The sequence below is a fragment of the Toxorhynchites rutilus genome, chromosome 2 (genome assembly GCF_029784135.1).
Source record: "Toxorhynchites rutilus septentrionalis strain SRP chromosome 2, ASM2978413v1, whole genome shotgun sequence".
NCBI classification, from domain to species: Eukaryota; Metazoa; Arthropoda; class Insecta; order Diptera; family Culicidae; genus Toxorhynchites; species Toxorhynchites rutilus.
In genome coordinates this window covers 51,270,952-51,289,386 of record NC_073745.1, presented here as the reverse complement: position 1 = coordinate 51,289,386, position 18,435 = coordinate 51,270,952, and the positions used below count along the sequence as shown (strand labels likewise).

At 40.5% G+C, this 18,435-nt stretch overlaps 2 protein-coding genes across 7 annotated transcripts in view; both read right to left on the bottom strand.

Annotated features, from left to right (window-relative positions):
- Nucleotides 1-464: 464 nt before the first annotated feature.
- On the bottom strand, nucleotides 465-1,918 carry LOC129769678 (uncharacterized). The gene is made up of 4 exons (XM_055772085.1): nucleotides 1,620-1,918; nucleotides 916-1,043; nucleotides 672-838; nucleotides 465-612 (listed from the first exon to the last, which is right to left on the bottom strand). Exons 1-4 carry the CDS (start codon nucleotides 1,768-1,770, stop codon nucleotides 558-560), a joined length of 501 nt encoding a protein of 166 aa, XP_055628060.1. The 5' UTR covers nucleotides 1,771-1,918; the 3' UTR covers nucleotides 465-557.
- Nucleotides 1,919-9,333: 7,415 nt separating this feature from the next.
- The window catches only part of LOC129765215 (copper-transporting ATPase 1), a 55,358-nt gene continuing 46,256 nt past the window's right edge, over nucleotides 9,334-18,435 (bottom strand). For 5 of the 6 annotated variants that reach the window (XM_055765269.1, XM_055765268.1, XM_055765271.1 and 2 more), the window contains 2 exons: nucleotides 10,574-10,803; nucleotides 9,334-9,889 (listed from right to left, as the gene is read on the bottom strand). In XM_055765269.1, coding sequence (XP_055621244.1) covers nucleotides 9,736-9,889; nucleotides 10,574-10,803 — 384 coding nt within the window. In that variant the 3' untranslated portion in view covers nucleotides 9,334-9,735. Of the gene's footprint in view, nucleotides 9,890-9,914; nucleotides 10,430-10,573; nucleotides 10,804-18,435 lie in introns of those variants that run through there. The other variant, XM_055765270.1, reaches the window with a different exon arrangement.

Genomic DNA, 18,435 nt, shown 5'->3' with positions numbered 1-18,435 from the left:
TGAATAAAATTATTCATCTCACAAGCAATGAACTTCTGATCGAGCTTGAGCTTGAGCTTGGGTAGACTGTACAATTCGTAGTTGCTCTCCGTGATTGACCTGAACCAACCAAATTGCACAAAGAACACACAGAATGACGCTTGGGACTAGCAAATCATTCTCGTTGTGAAATTTTCGGTGATTCGACAATGAACTTCTGATCGAATAGTACATTAACTGTTCGTTGAGGTTTTCGAAAACCTAATTTTCCACAAATACAAGCGTAGTTCTTCTTAACCTGTCCGTATCCCCCAGTTCTCCCATGCGAAATATGAATCGAGATATTATGTTATTATTTTGTAAAATTCAAAACTATACATTTTGGCATGTTAAATCTTCTAATTTAACGATATGTCTTATCATTTTCGTAAACTTAGCCCCGGCATAGAAATGATGGTAGTCAAAATATAAAATGATCCCCTGTATGGCTTACAACCAGTTTATTAACGTATTATCCTCTATATAACAAAAATTATTGCAGAACAACTATTTTTAACAGCACAGCATGTCCAAAGCGGTCAGTTGAAGATTTTGCACCGCTCACAGCAAGGAACATCTGAACTTCGGCAATTGCTGCAGGGTTACAAACAGGTATTATAATATAATTGAATTACTAGAATACCAGTACTCACAAAATATTGACGCAGTTCATACAGATTTTCTCCGGGCAATAGTTGCAACTGATTCCACAGAACTCACAGAGTTCCAGATTACAGTTGATGCAGTCAGCGTGAACGAGCGACTGCCGATCGCAGATACGACACTTTCTGTCGGCTTTTTTCTCTACCCAGGCAGGACACTGAATGTATTCGTATACGATTAAATTACACTATTCTACATTTCAGTAATGTATATATGATACAGAAAAATGCTTACATTATTTATATCAAAATCATATTCGCCACCACCTAGCAAACGCACGTGCTTCAAGCACTCACGCTGACAAAGAAGTGGTTTCGCATCAGCTTTCCTCGAGCCCATGAACAGCATATTAATTGTTTTCGCTGAAAATAGTGTTCTATATTCATTATTATGGCAGAATGTATATATATATACAACGAATCAAATTGTTTTTAACATATAAAGGACCGCTCACGAGTTTTCTCGTGTTTCGCGTTCCGTCTGTTACGGATGGATCACGAAATAACCCGTGTTTTCTACACTTGGTGGCTAGATCCTTGGTCTGCCAAGGATCTAACAAAGCCTACCGATGGCTCGTCTCATCCACACCGAAGAAAACGATCTCTTACAGATTTCGTTTCAGTCCTTAATATGTTAAAACTTGTTTGAAACAATAATCTAAACGTTTTTTTTTTCCTTTAATAATCTAAACGTTGAAAACGAACTCTCAACGTAGAGGCGAATGAACTGAAAAGTTTAAACCCTCTTAAAGCCAAAAAGAAGAAGAAGAAGAACTCTCAACAGCTGGTGCTAACTAGAACTATTTATAGCCGTAACGTATCAAACCCAAAACAAATCCGCCGTCAGATAGAACTTCTAATCTTTACATTAATTCATTAGCATTCGAACATTGGTCTTAACGAAAAGACTGTATTAAGCTTGTAATAATAATATCCAACCGTGAATTTGCTTCATTTTCTGCTCATCCTGTCGGTCAACTAGTTGTTGATTGACGAACATTTTGCGCTGAACGTGATAATCCCCGCCGTCATCAGACCGCAGTCGTTTTCGTTTCGTGTTGAAGTTCATCATCACTAAAACATCACACATTGTATATACTGAAAATGTAGTTATTCTGATCCAATGTATTAAAACAAATGTGCTAAATAAAATAAACCAGATTCTAAAAAAAATGATAAAACGGTAAACAAATGTGTTGCAATTCTATGAACAGAAAGGCTTTGACCCCTTTGACTATGATGACAGGCTAACGAGCGCGAAAACAAAATTGCGCGTTAGCACCAACCACTCTACCACAGTTGATATCGATTACGAAGAACCGTTCGGATAAACACAGTGCCTCTATCAAGTTTTGGAACAGTAGTGAGAATGAACTTTAAAACAGATTTTTTTTTTGATATTGTTATTTAAAATAGTTCAATGCTACTTCAATACACTTTTCGCATCGAGGTAATACCGTTTCAAATACAGGAAAACCTGTTTTTTGCGATTTTTTTGTGCGGTATATGAAAAGAAGCACATTTGACGAAGTTATCGTCCATTTAGTTTTTTCGATGGTTTATGTGCATTTCAGTGCGAAAAAAGCATATTTGCGTCTAAATTATCCACTTCTCAAATCATTCCCATCCTTCCATCAAATGCTCTTAGATGCGCATGGCATGATTTCTAACAGCAACAAATTTTTAGCGAATTCGTTTTTAAAACTGAGTCAGTGCCAAACTGACTCTGTAATAAAAAAACGTTTTCAGTTTCACGAATGCGGTGGTTTGTTGGTGTGCGTTATATAGTCTGATTTGTTTATATTTGCGACGACAAATGTACAGTGTCGACGTCTGGTGGTGATATTAGTGCTTGGGAGGTAAATTGTTCTCCATCAGATCAGAAGGGCCAAGTGCAGGGTAAACATATAAAAGTTTGAATGAAAATTTTTACTTAATATTGTTTGATTACCTAACACATGTAGTTCTGACACTCACTTAACCATTTGTCGATGCATTTCCTGTTTGTTCCACAAATAATTACTATTATAATATAAAACCATCATTAGACACAGTTTTCGTTCAAAATTCTGCGATATCGGAAAAAAACTTTTATTTAATCACATAAAATAAATATTCGATACGTCAAAGTAAATTTTCATTCATAATTTTGATTTTGAAATTTATTCCACCTGAATATCCATCATTATTTTCACCTCCCAATGAAAGCACACGTAGCTTAATGCCGTCTACTCTACTCTTCAAAATCAGAATCCGAATTGGATTACGATTCCAATAATACAAAAGCAAAAGCAGCAGGTTTTCCATTTTCATAGTCTTTATTTTTAGATTTTCCAAAACAATATTCGGAACTTGACAGTTCAGTATAGTTGTATTGGTGAACCCGAGTGCCAACCCGTGAAACATCTCAGTGCGAAACTAACAGCTTTCGGGGCGAACTAGTGCGACACTGAGTGCGAAACTGAGTGAATAAAAAAACGTTTTGACAGCAGTTAGTGCGGCACTGGGGTTGAAACTGAACAAAAACGAATTCGCTATTTGACATGCAACTAAAAGCACAACACAGCCACGCGCAACCGAAAAGGCAAACTGTCACATCGCAAAGCGGGGAAGCAAAAGGAAATCGAACGGTGTGTATTTGAGTTATTTTCTTGCGGAAATTTTTATTACGCGGTCCCTATCTAACGAACGATTTTTTTTTCAAATTGTGTACCGAACACGATTTTTAAAAGCTACTGAGTTTTGCACGATTTTTTTGTGCGGTCCCTATTCTCCAGTTTTTTCCGGGTGAAGTGAATTAGAACAAATAGATAATACAAGAATTCGCCTCTAATTCGACATTTTCGTAAACATCTTTTGTGCAAGTTTCTACAACACGATAAATATTTAGGAGTTATTATGTAGATTATGTTTTTTGCCTACTATTCTAATGGTTATTTGTTAAGTTAAAACATGAAAATCATTGAAAATCTAATTGTCACATTGTGTTGTATTTATTGATAAGTCCATTTACAGGTCATAATCGCCTCTAATGAGAAACTGAGTGGCACATCTTAAAACTGGCTTCGTGCTTTCTAATTTGAAAGTGATTAACACTATCAAGCCTGATTATTATGGCCCCAAATTGAAAGTCGCCACCAGATGTCGACACTGTACCACTGTCATCGCGAATGTCACAATCACCTCTAATAAGGCATAGAGTGAGCATTCTTCTTGAGTATTGTCAAGCGACTTCGTCCATGGCCCATGGCGGGAAAGGAACCAATTTTCCTTTGACCCCCACGGTACCGCTGTTTTTTTAAATTAAACATACGAATTAAGACTATGCCGGGATCATCTTATACGAAAGATATAAAAGCCTAGGTGGTTGCTAAGCCGTAAGTGTTTCATGCGATACTACAGCAGTGAGTTCAATTGTAAATAAACCTTCCGGATGGGTATCCAAACATCGTTTCCTGAAGAAAACTCTCTAACTGGATCATTTGCTACGGATCATTGCAAATGCTCAATATATATGGACCAATAATCCATGCTCCATACTCTTCTTCTTGATCTATCTACTTTGAACTGTAACTGACAGTTTCATATATTTGAGGGCCAGTTACTGTGACTATATGCCCTGTAATCGCTTATTACATTATGTTTATTACAGGTTAAGCTAAGTTGCTCGGACAAATTCTGCAATTTCTTCGTAAATCTTTATATCCTTTGTTTTGAAGATGTCCTCCAAAGTTCGGTAATTACCATAAAAAAAGCTGCTTCGAATATTATACCAGGGACAGACATACAGCTGTACTTGCGTTGTAAGAGTACACCGTTGTACAGGTACTATCGTACCATGACAGACATACTTTGGTTGTACATTGTACCATATGTCAAACTGACAATCAGAAATTTTACAATTTTCAACACATATTTCAATGAAAAAGGTTTTTATTCAGCGTCAAAACTATCACACAACAAGAAAATTTCCAGTCTGAGTTATTAACTCAAGAAGTCAGTGAAGAGAATGTTTGCCAAGTGTTTTGATTCGATTTGTTCATGCTACCCACCACTAACCGTTTATGGCGCTGCGCACAGTACAACTGTAGCCATGTACAGCGGTAAAATAGGTCGGTACAGGTACAGCGATTGTACCGAGTTGCTTGCATGGTTCTAGCGCTGTACATGGTGACAGACATACAATTTTCGAAGTACAACGGTAGTACAGCTGTATGTCTGTCATAAGTATTATTGCATCTGGGACAGAACAAAATTGAATGTTCTGCTATTTCGGCCTCATCACAGATATCGCAATCTGGGTCGTTCTCGATCTTCATTTTGCTTAGCCAGTACTTCGAATAGTTATGACCCGTCATTAAACGGTTTAAAAGTCTAATATCCGGGCCTTTCATGTCTACATACATGAATCATGGTTTTTCTAGGAGATTGGGTTGAACGGCGAAGAATGTTCTTCCTTTCGTTTTAGAATATTTTTCATACCGCTTCGATGATGTACATCAACAGCATTTCACCTCTCCCAGCTTCCAGTGCATTATTCAGCATGATGGATGCTGATTTCGAATCAGTATGACACAATCCTGCAGCTCGAGTTCTTCCATTGACTCTACTGCCACTTGAATATCTAAGAGTTCAGCGCTAGTAATACTGGTTAAACTGACCTAGTTCAGGCGTGACTGATAGTTTGATCACTGGAGATATTGCATCGGAAATGTCCTTATGTTCTAGATACATCTGCTTGACGAAGCTTAAATCGGTCTCCGTAAATTCTTCAGAAGTGGTCGTTGACAAAGACATCAATTAGTTACCCAGGGCGTTACGTTTGGATACGTTTCTGAATATTTCTTTAGCAGCAATATATTCCAGTCGGATGCGAATTGCCTCCTGACCGCTTAGACCAAGCAAGGCGTTGGTTGGTGTTGTTTTCGTTGTTCCAGTGGCTTTACGTGGACTTAGGTTTTTGAGTACCTCGGTGATTCTTCTAGTTGTTCGTCTCGCATTATTGTGAATACAACTCCCATATTCGATAACGCTTATAAAACCAGTCCATTATGCAGCTTCAGCATGCTTTTCGGGTGAGCATGTTGATTTTATCCCTTTCTTTTTCTGCCACATGTCTCAGATGTGTTCCAAAACTAAGCGATCTGTCTATGGTGACCCCTAAGTATTTTGTGCTACGTACGGTTTCGATTGTTTGATTATCTACTCGGAGAGTGAGGACGTTGTTGCTCATTTGAAACAATACTACTTTAGTCTTTGTAGGGTTGATTTTGAATTTCAAATCCGCTACTATTCTTTCAAACTCATTCATAAAACGTTGACCGTGCGTATTAATTTCTTCTATGTTCTTCGCGGCTACTAAGATTCCGAAATCGTCAGCGCACTGAGCCAGTGCAACAGCTTCTACCTTGACCTCGTGCAACGGAAGCGTGTAAATATTAAAAAGAGTCGGTGATAGGACGTCTCCCTGGATACTGGCTACACCATTGGTTTGATCAGGGCCGATCGAAAGAATGCTGCTGTTTTCTTCGCAGTATGCTTTGGATTCTTATTTTGCTGGAAGGTGTAGTCCCATTTTCAGCATCGGCAATCATAATACAGTTGACCTGCGCTAAGTTCCCTACCCCAGGCCACGAGAAAGAGCTCCACACTATGATGTTTTCACCACCGTGATTCATCGTCGGTTGTAGATCCCGGTCCTGGAAGCTTTCGAATCCTTTCCGCCACACTCGGAGTTGCATTTCCTTGTTAAACAGCTCGAACTTGGACTCGTCAAACCAAATAACGCGCTTCCAAACTCCAGCGGCTTGTTGACGTGGTCCCTCGCAAACTGAAGTCATTTTTTTTGTTGGTATTGCTGATCATCAGTCACTTTATGGCGAAGTAGCTCAATCAAATAATCCTGAGACACACTATTGTTCTAGAGTACTCTTTTATACAAAGTGGCATATAATAATACACTTTTTAATTTAGTGCTTCTAGCTGGTTGAGTTCACCACGAAATGGCAGAATTTTACAATTCTTCTTACCAAGTAGCTTATCATAATTTTCTTCCTCTTTTTCCGACAGCTTTTAATTTCCTCTTTAACCATCTATATTCTGTTTTCGATGTTCTTTTCGTGGATCAGGGACTGCAGCTTTCAGAAGGTAAGTGTGTGTTTGTTGTGTTGTACTAAATATTTTCCTACTATACATGTAAATATATATTTGTTTTTCAGAGCGTTATTCTTATGATTCTACATATAAACTAGAGCCTAGGTAACGAAACAGTAACATATGTTTTTGGCTATTATGTTTGTGTCAGATGTAAACAACCAGCTGTCAAAACGGAGAGGTGTATCGATGAAGAAAACATGGTGAAACAAATCTTCGCAAGTTTTTTCTTGTCATACCCTAAAATACCCATTTAGGAACAAAAGTCAATTTTTGTTTTTTTTTCAAAAATAAATCAACGATACTGAAATGACAAAATGGTCTACTAATTACCTACTCCTGCGTTGCTTAATAATATTGGAATACTTTGATTTCAAATGGAGGTGGATTTTCTTTGCGCCCATCACTGTATCAAGCAGTAGCTTCGTCGCAAAGTTCTATGGCCATGTTTGGGTCTTTTGAGTGCGTGCAGAGACGCTGCATCGTGACACTCATTGCAGATCAATTACGACAAAAGTGCGCTACACATACAGCGTCACCGTCACCGTCCCGTCAACTATTCTCTTGGACTTATTTTGCCGACGTCAAAGTTCCCGGTGATTGTGTATGTGAATGCTACCATACGATTTCTATGGGCGAATATTTGACATTTCATTCCTTTACGTTGACCAAGATGAATAGAAGTATTACTACTAGGTGAGCCAATCTGACAAAACCCCTCTGCAGCCATCTTGAAAGTCTACTGTGTTATGTTTACAAACAAAACACAATACGTTGCTTATGAACAAGTTGCTATGCGATACGGCCATTTGCATTATAGACTTCTCTTTTGTGGAAGCAAGTATTATCTTGTGGTCTTTATTTTATTTTATCTAGCTTATATATTCTTGACCAGAACAATTTAAATCTGCTGGAAAATCAAGATGAATCTCTGAAGCGCAGTAGGTTACAAATTATACTAACAAAACCTGGACTGAACAAAAATAAACGATCCTTGAAAATGCAGGAACTAATGTGCTAGAAACATCATCGAACTTCTATCAATTCAGAGATGCTGGAGGTAATAATTTTGAATTTTCCTGAAGGTAAATAATTACCCGTTCATCTCTTTACAATTTTCAATTTCAGGATTGCGCTGAGGATATTGTGCTCATGTTTGGCAATGCAGTAAACAATGGACGAATGAAACAACGCCGATATGAAATAATTACAATAATAACAATGCAACTAAAAGATAAATGAATAATAAATAGTGCTACTGAATCTTGCCATCCACTCTCTGAAAGTGACGCTAATGACTACGGATGAGACTGCATGTGTTATTACTGGGCATGGATGTTTAGCAGTTCAACGGCTCATCCAGTGAAGGATAATCTTGTTTGGGCATTCTGTACTTCAAGTTTTCCACCGTTCGAGTCAGAAACGACCGAGGACAGATACCATAGATACGATAAGATTCGACGGCTGAAGGTTGACTATCAAGGTTTTCTGAGTGCGAGTGCTGGGGAATTTATGTCGAAGTTGCTGCGCGAACCGAGCAATTCTCGGATTGCCTTGGGGTGCGGGACGTGATGACGAATTTTTGAATCAAATGGGATCAATGTGTTCGATGTTAATCTGTAATATACAATGTACAGTAATATCGTTTTTGTGTTTTTGATCAATGAATGTTGTGTCATTATGTTATGCCGATATTTTATGCGAGAAAAATGTTTAGGATGTGCTATTTATTCTGAACTAATTTGAATTTGATCTGCATATTTAAACTAATTAAATAAGCAAACATCAGCATATCGGCACAGATCATTTGATGATTCTCAATCTGATTAATATTTAGCTGCCATCTGATACCGACGACAACTGAGTATAAAGAGAGCAATAATAGAGTTAATTTATTGCATGAGAAACGATCCCATGAACAGACAGATAAAGCTCTCAAGGTGGCGGAATAATACCGTCACGCATACGATGATGACTTGTGATAGTGTGTGTATCAGTGATCCCTCTGCCGCCTTTTTTTGGTAAACAATCCCCTCTCACACTCTCCGCCACTTACCACTCCCCTCGCTAACTTACTGACAATACGGACTCACCTTAGTAATCAGCCGGGTGCTATGATTGATGCTAGGATCGTTAGCAAAATATCAAGCAGAACTGTCAGTGGGATACCCAATTCATATGAAAACAAAGGGAAAATGTCAGTGGGATACCCGATATGTTGGCTCCTGTCAGTTCAATGGGGGTTCTCTAAAGACGTCACCCACCTGTTAGTAATACTTCTATACATCTTGACGTTGACTTCACGCTGACGGGACGTTGTATGTGTAGTGCAATCAAATCATCAATGCTCAGGACACAGGTTTCATTATTTTACATTCAGATAGTTATCAATCAACAACTGCGTCCAATTTTGGGATTCTTGTTGTGTTGAATTTTGGGAGACAGCAAATGAAGAAAATTCTCTATCATTTCTCAGCCATAAGATTGTTGTTACAAATGGTTATTTATAAAAATCTTTATTCGCATCCTACTTTAGATATCTTTCCTTTCATACGACGGTACTTTTCAACTGGATACATTTGTGCCTATGATAAGTACATAAAACATTTTTCACTGAAAGTCCGACTTAATAAAATAAATCAACAGGCGTAAACAATGCAAAATATATCACAAATTCACTGATAGACAAACAACGCTATGGAAGATGACAAAAAAACAGAATAAAAACTTCGATGAGTATAATTATCGTAAGCATTTATTCGGCATTATGGCTGTTTAATTTAACGCCGAATAAACGATGTAGAACTGAACATGAAAGAGAACACTAATATGGAACAGCTCCTATTCTACTCTGGATGGTGACGAGTTACGGTAGTAAGTAAACAGTATTATGCCATTCGACTTAAAGTTTATCCAGTTCGGTCGAGTCTTTGTAAATGCCACTGTTGACGGATTTCACGATTCCCACGTGGAACTCATCGTCGTCTGCCATTGCGAGGCTCGACGCAAGCAGGCGAACATCCATGGTGCCGCTTTTGCTGCTACGACCGAATAATCTAAATTGATACAAAAAGATTGAAATTAATAACACAAGTACCGGTGACCCTATCACACCCATCGAAATACCTTTTGGTTAGGGGGTTATAGACCAAAAATAATGCAGCGGAATCATGCTTACGCAAATTAAACTATATTTGGTTGGGTGCAGCAAGGCAGTAGTGCTTCTACGAGTGTTAAACCAAAAAAATTTAATGATAACTGATGCTTTATTGATATAAACAAAAATACTGAAGTTCGTGTTTGGTGTGTACATATATCTTTAGCAGTGGAGAAAAAGGTCACTTTTGGGACTCAGGTCGCTAAATGTGCGATGTACTAATGAACACAACGTTAGTGCGAATGTTAACATACAAAATTGTCCTCGAAATATATAACAATCTTATTTTTTCTCCTACGGTTCTATACTATACTAGAAATATTAATGATTAGTGTTTGATTATTGCCACTTTAATCATTCTTGCAAGCAAGAATTTTGTTCGGATTTTGGATGTTAGTCACTGTAAATGTTTCAAACGTTTAGAGGAGCTCTGAAAAAACTGAAAAGTGAAACCATAATTTCGATTAGCTGGTTAGTGCTCACATATAAAATAAAATAAATAAGCGAACAAGCGAAAATCACAACAACGCAGTAAGGATTGTTTGCATCCTTCGAATGAAATACATGTGTGCAGTTTGCTTACTTGGCTAATGTCGAGCTGGTAGAGCGACTGAAATTAGGTCGCGGTATATCATCCAACCCACGGTGTATGGAGATCGACTCTGGATCCAGTAAAGCTCCGGCCTCGACCAGCGACATATACTCGGGCGTCTGGAGGGATGCTTTCGTAGGTTTCCGGTACAACTTGAGCATCAGTGAGGAACATACGACCGATACCGAGCTGAGAGCCATCGCGGCCGATGCCATCCAAGGCTGTAAATAGATTCAATTTTAAGAACAACGTGATGAAGTCGTGAAGTTTTTGTTGTGAACCAGACAAAAGCGTAATAAACAATATTTTTTCATAGTGTACAATTTGCTCCCACCGTGACATGTATTAATCCTGTTTATTTCATACTAAAAAACTAGATATGGGCAAAACAGTTCACTTTGATGAACGATTCAGTCACTAACCGTCCAACGAAGTGAATCAGTTCTTTTGAACCGTTCTTTCGCTTTTTCGTTCAGCGGTATTAAGACGCGTCCACATTACGCCAATCGGCCTTGGCCGCCCGGTAAAGCCGACTAAATGTGGACGTACCGCCCGGGCTTGTCGGCGTGCCGAAAACCGACTCGAATCAAACCGAAACAAGTGGGTCCGGTTCGAGAAAGTCGAACCAAAACAAAACGAAGTAAACTAGCGTTGACGACATTGTGCTTCGTGTGCTCGTGACGACTTCGTGCATCGGATGGGACTTCGGCTTCGTTCACTCGATGGGGCGTCCACATTACATAACGAACCGAATATGCCGCCTGGTACAGACCGATCGGCATCATTCGGCATGATGTGGACGCGCCTTTAGAAACAACATAGAATATTAGCTGGAACCCAACATCAATAGACAGTTATTCATTTATATCGTTGGATTGGATAGATTTTTTGATTCGTATTTTTTGTATTCGTATTTTTTTTTAAGTAGCTCGACTGTAAATCAAATGTTAAATTTCGTGGAATGGGTGCGTTCGTAATTCTTCGGATCATTTGAATTTTACTCGTCACCGAGTAACTGATGTCGTCTAAACCCGGCTTAAGTGAAGGTGCCTACGGTGATCAATGTTGCGAAATCAGGTGTGTCGCTGATTAGTCGGATCACCAGTGATGTAAAAATAAGTGCGACAGTGAACGGAAAGAAATTGATGTGTACAGTGCACGATATTATGTTTGTACCTGGATTATACATCAATTTGTTTTCTGTCAAACGCGTTGCGGAGCGCAGAATGGCAATCATTTTCGGAAAAGAATGCGCGCGAATTACGAGAAACGGGGAATTCGTGTGTACTGCGGATCGCAAGGATCGGTTGTATGAATTGAACGTCAAAGTGAGAGAAATGTCGTTAGCCATGGTCAGTGAATGAAAAGATAAGCGTTGATTTTATTAGAAATGCTGGTTTGCCGAAGCAGATCCGAAATGAAATGGTCGAAGGAATTAATGAAAGTGTACGCCCCACTAGCGTTCCTACGTTGGAGGCGATCTGGCGTAGTGGTAACATCCATGCCTCTCACGCTAAAGGTCACGAGTTCAATTCTCACTCCCGACATTCTTCCAAAAATGGAAGTCGACGAACCAGCCAAATTGAGTTGAAAATCACTATAATACAGAAAAAAATAGCGTTCCTACGGTTTGTGAACCCTGCACACCCTGTAAGCAAGAGAAGCACCTTTTGGAGAGCGCGAGAGAATAAGCACATATGGATGTATGTGTCCGTTCAAGCCGGAGTCGTGGGATGATAATTTACTTTCAGTTATTTCGTAATTTTCAACGACACTTAACAGCTGTATATACGTTGAAAGCACACAACTGACTATTTCCCTATCGTCTACTGAAATGGAATACGTGTCACTGAGTCAGGCGGTGTGTGAAGTGATTTGGCTTAGGAATCTCTCAAAAGAACTTGGAATCGACTGCAGTACTCCCACCACGTACAACTTTTATGAGGACTATCATTCATGCATCCATATTGTCAATGAAACCCGTGATCAGAAAAGGTTGAGGCAGTCTATTTAATTCTAGAAAAATATGGATGGGTTACACCCAGTGTCTTAGAATATCAACAAATATTCACGAGTAACGAATATGATTTTTTCTCAGTGTAAACGATTTTTTTTTCAGCGTGAAACACACTGTCCTTGTTATATTGATGAGAATAACAAACGAGTTCATTTAGTTCATATCACTGATGCATGAACAAATTTGCTGTATCGAATGAATGCGGCATTGAGTGGGGTTTATAACTTCGCTGTTATTTACACTTTGAATATCAAAAGCAACAAATTGATATTCAACACATTCGAAACGATATTCGTTCTGGCAGGGAATTTGAGTCAAAATTCAAAAATAAAAAAAATATAGGAGGTTGTGTTCAAGACACGACCGCATTGTTGACGTAAAACTACACTGCAGTTTGATTCAAGTCGCTTGTTTATAACTGCGGATATTATTTTATAATGCTACGAATATTTTGAAATAACCATTTTAACAGGTCAACCTGAAATGTTTTTTGTTTATTGTAGAATCATTTCACGATAATTGTTTGATGATTCATTCTTGTGCTCGCAGAACAATACATGCTCGAGATAAGCGCAGCTGTCATCCTTAGTGGAGAAAGCTTTGCTACTGGCAAGCGAAACCAAATCAAATACAAAATTCCAGAACAACATTTACTTTCTTGGTGACTAAATAAGCGAAATAAATTCTATCTGCACGCGAACCCAAATAAATCAACGACTTATTATAACTTATTGCATAATTTGGTATTCCCCAAATATTTTTTAGTACACAACCTTAACACCTGCTTTATCATAGCGTCAGTTCAATGCATTGATGCAATGTCAAAGGCACCAACGAAGCCATGATGATGACAGAAAACAAACAATGTTAACTGTTTAGAAAAAAGGCTGAATATTTGCCTCAGCAGGGATTCATTACTAATACCCTAGCGTAAATAATTCCCTCCCGCTATCTCCCCTCCTTGTTTATATTTATCGTTACAAATGGGGTTTCAGCGTAGCGAATATGCACTATTTTTACATACGGGTTATGAAGCACACACGTACGCACACACATATCCATATATCGATGACTTGAAGCAACTAAATACACACACACTTATCTCTGTTTTGCGCTCTTCTCAACAGAAGCCCTTTTGTTAGTATTACCAGTCTAGATTAGCTTAGCTGTCATCCTTTGGGAAGAGAGTTTTCCTACTGTCATGCGAAACCAAATCACTGACAAAATTCCAGAATATTTATTTTCTTGGTGAGCTGACGATAGCCTAGTTTGATGATTCCCCACGCAATTGTGTAACTCAAAACATTAATGCAATAGTGTCAGTTTGATGCAATGATTGCAATGCCAGAGACATGACGAGACGAGTGAGTAATTTGGTCGCGTCCACAACTCAGTCCGAAACGAAGACATATGATGGCGCATAACAAGGAAGAACAAGCGATGTTCATTTTTTCGTATCTAGAACGATACTGAAAGTTTGCCTTTCCTTCCTCTCCTCGTTGAATCTAAGAGACTTCAAACTTCTTCAGTTCAGCCGTCAGAAAGGCCCTTGGAAAACTCTACTCTTTCCTCATATTACTCCTCCATCTCCATTGCCTTGAGAAAACCATTCGATCCCTCGCCATCCAGCTGTCCAGCTGTCCAGTCGGTGTCCTCACGAAGAATGAAGTTTGCCTCAGCAAGATCCACTGCTTATGCTCTAGGCAAATATCCCCCTTCGTTCTTCTTCTTTTCCTTTGTTCACGGAGACTTTACATCTTACGATTTTCCCATCGTTGCTCGTCGATAAGTTGCTCGTTATTGACAGCTCTGTTCGGGAAATCACACAAATGGACAGAACAAATGTATGAAGAAATGGGAATGCTTCCAATTTTCATTAATTTAAGCCATATACAGACTATGGGATTATAATTTCTAGCATGTCAAACAAATCTTAGGGAATTTCCGATTTGTTTGGTATGTAAATCGCGAAATCGGGAATTTCATAAGGTACTTCCGAACACGGCATACGACAGCTGCAAAGAAGCACGGGATCATAAAACATTTGGATAGTGACAAGCAAGAAATAGCGTACGATCCCTAAACGCTGTATTGCAATTGATGATCAATTGCTCCGTTTCCAACATATGATTTCGTGAAGACATTTTGAAATATATGAAAACATTTCAGTGTGATAGCTTATGTGAATTTTTGAGAGATATTATTTCCATAAAATTTGAACTCTCGAGAATTCAAATGATTGTGACATTGTGAGTTTATTATTTTGGGCCCATACTATACAATAGATTAACCAAGATCTTTCAAACGACCACTTCCCAAATGTTGTTCATTGGGTACGATATCGTCACTGCGCAAAGCTATCATTTGTGTGTATTGACTAAATGATTAAACTAGTGTATGAATGGAACAACTTACGAATTCAGTTGTAAACATATCCCAATTCAGGTCAACTCATGCATTGTGATAGATTACGTTCTTTGTAATAGGTAAATCTTATCACTAAGTGTAACCGTCCGTTATTCTTTTACGTATGGCATGATGTCTTGATCATTGATTTCTTTTATCGTGGACTTGCAAAATATGTGAACGGAAGAATTGTCAAACGATCAATGTATTTTACATTTCCCTCTGAAGTTATTGCATCTCCCAACTGTACGTACTTTTCCGCAAATTTGCTTGATTTGCGGATACGAAAGCACCCGCAGCTTGCATCTGTTCTGCAATGCCGATTTTCCCATACATTTTGAATTCGGTGTTAGAGAAATACATTCCGATCTGCAAAAACGCGAGAAAGTACAAAAGTATCCGCAGCTTACATCTATTCTACATTCTTCGTGGGTGCTGATTGGTTAACATCATTTGCTGGACGAGCCTCAGCGGAAGATCGAATGCCTTGCTCAAGGCATGAGTGGGAAGAATCAACCGAAAAGTATAGTTTGTAGCATGGTACACGAATTCAGATATGCCGGTACCTTGATTCTGCAAAGATTCGGTTCCACTGAGAGCTTAGATGTCAATAGAACTGGTATGACAAAAACCATTCCATTTTAGCGACGCATATTTTCTACATTTATTTTTGGAACATGTGTTCTGTGGGAATGTTGAGCTGTATTCTCACCCAAAAGGGGGAGTGAAAGAACTGTTCCTTTTCCATGTTTGACACTCTGCCGAAGAGCAGGTGTTTTGTCCCCAAATATGGGTTGGACTGAAGGTCCGGCAAGATCAGGAACATAGGATTAAAGGTGGATGGCCTTTAGGTTTGGGGCAATTGTTGCTCACGATAATCGACTTTGAAATGTTATGTACTTACACACTTTTGTGGCAATGACATAACAGAGACAAAACTGATCTTGCGCCTGGCTGATCTGAGGATTTTTTAAATTCTAATCGGTCTCTTTATCCTGGATCGTGAAAGAGGTTCGACCGGCGTACATCGCCAAGAGCCTCGGTGTGCTAGCGTAGGTGAGCGAGTCGTGGTTTCATTTTTTTGAAAGCCAGTTTTAAGGCAGTTTTTTTTAAATAAATTTCTTTCCCCAAATAGATAGTGAGAATTAGTGGCTCGATTTGCAGAATTAGGAGTGTTATCGTGCAAAGCGTGATAAAAACTCCGTTTCACAGCTAGAGCCGCTCCAGACCCCATGGTCCAGCGATAAGGAGCCAGCAGAACCACGAGCTGAAGAGTGCGAAGTGCTGGCAGGGAGCAGTAACCAGTCTTCAGAATGCAACCCGGTGCTGATGTGTAACAAGATTTTTGTACCCAGTCGAGCTCCCACTCCTTGTGCACACATGCTCTCTGGCGAATAAGCACGCTCCGAAACACAGATGAAATGTTTGGTTGTCAGCGCCGTTCTTACGCAGATATTTGTACCCAGTGTTAAGCTGAGTTTTACGCTGAAATTTGCGCCGTATTGCTATACTGCGCTTGAATCTGGATTGCTCTCTCTGTTGAGATATTTTTCTTCACACAAACGTATACGGTTCAAATGGGGGCGCGCTGTTGTTTTTATGCTTTGCTTAGAACGAACGAAGACAAAGCGGGCGCTAGAATTTGATGTGTATGGGTGTTTTTTTTTTTTTTTAAAGGGGTGAGGAACGCTCTACCAGCCTTACCTGGGAAGGGTTAACCCAGACGTCGAGTGGGGATCGCACCCACAAAAACCAAGCCCTCTACTCGTTGCCTTATTCCCCCTGGGACCACATCTAGGCGACTACTTCAGGGGGCGGCTGTGCTCATGCACTTCTTGAGTTTTCAACGCTAACTAGCGTTGTCCTTCCCTTTTTCTCAATATTTTTTTCTTTCCATTCGTTATTAATTCCACTGCGCTGATGTCCTCTTCGCAGGCATTTTGAATTTACCCGTCGAGACGTGAACCGGTTAGGAATTGCCCTCCAACTTGACGCGCAACCCGTCACAGCCACCCTCGCGGGGTTTCTCACCTGTCGAGACGTGAACCGATTGGGAAGCGCCCTCCAACTTGACGCACGCCCCGTCACAGTCACCCTCGCAGGATTTCTCTTCCCATCGGGGCGCCGATTAGGTAGTGCCCTCCAACATGACGCGCACTCCATCACAGCAGCTCTCGTGGGGTACACCAGTTTGAAGACGCCCTCCTTGATACTCACTCCGTCGTAGTTATTAAATCGGCATCCGTTTACCTGTCAAGACGTGCACCGATTAGGAAGCGCCCTCCAACTTGACGCGCGCCCCGTCACAGTCACCCTCGCAGGATTTCTCTTCCCAGCGGAGAGCCGATTAGGTGGTGCCCTCCAACACAACGCGCACCCCGTCACAGCTACTCTCGTGAGGTACCATCTCTTGCAACAGCCGTCGCCGTTGTTCACCTTTCACCGTCGGACGTTGTCAGCACTTTGGTCAGCCCTCCACCTTCGCTGCAGCTCCGACATGATTTGTGTGATTGCACTGCTCACGGCATTCCAGATCATCTCGTCGCGACACATCTCCTCCACAATATTCCCGACATGAAGTGCAGGCAGCCCCTCGCGCCTTTCGGTGAACCTGGGACAGACAAAAACGACGTGCTCCGGTGTTTCCTCCATATCTCCACACTCCGGACAGAGGGGTGAAACTGCGTGCCCGAACCGGTGTAGATATTGCCTGAAACAGCCATGCCCAGACAGAAACTGCGTCAAGTAAAAGTTAACTTCACCGTGTTTCCTGTTCAACCAGGTCGAAAGTACCGGTATCAGCCTGTACGTCCATCTACCATTTTCTGCCGTATCCCATTCATACTGCCATTTGTCCAACGACTCCGCTCTCATCAATTTCCGGATACCTCTGCTTTCCCGTCGCTTGTAGCACTCGCTATCTTCCGCCAGAGTGATGCAGATGGGAATCATTCCGGCGATTACACACACAGCTTCTGTCGAAATGGTCCTATAAGCACTTACGACTCGCATGGCCATGAGTCGGAATGTGCTGTTCAGCTTCCTCCGATTTCGGTGGGTTTCCAGAGCCGCCAACCAGGCAGGGCCACCATACCTCAGTATCGACGAAGATACACTTGCCAAGAGACGCCTCTTGCTGCTGCTTGGGCCAAAGCTATTTGGCATGATCCTCGCCACCACGTTGATGGCCTTTGACGCCTTCCCACATGCATAGTCGACGTGCTGGTTGAAGTTCAGCCGGCCGTCGATCATGACTCCGAGGTACTTCACCGCCCGCTTCGAAACGATGGTATGTCCTCCGACCGATACCTCTGCCCGCAGCACTGCCTTACGATTGCTCACTAACAGCACCTCGGTTTTGTGATGTGCCATCTGGAGCTTTACGCTGTCCATCCAACTACCGATCATGTCTACAGCCTCAGTCGCCAAC

Bases quoted from the DNA above. Each gene is read 5' to 3' on its own strand.
- LOC129769678 (XM_055772085.1), bottom strand. From the start codon at position 1,770: ATGTGTGATGTTTTAGTGATGATGAACTTCAACACGAAACGAAAACGA. The intron at 1,044-1,619 runs GTTGGATATTAT...CACTATTTTCAG, and splicing joins GAAAATGAAGCAAATTCACG to CGAAAACAATTAATATGCTG. The intron at 839-915 runs GTAAGCATTTTT...GAATACATTCAG, and splicing joins ATGATTTTGATATAAATAAT to TGTCCTGCCTGGGTAGAGAA.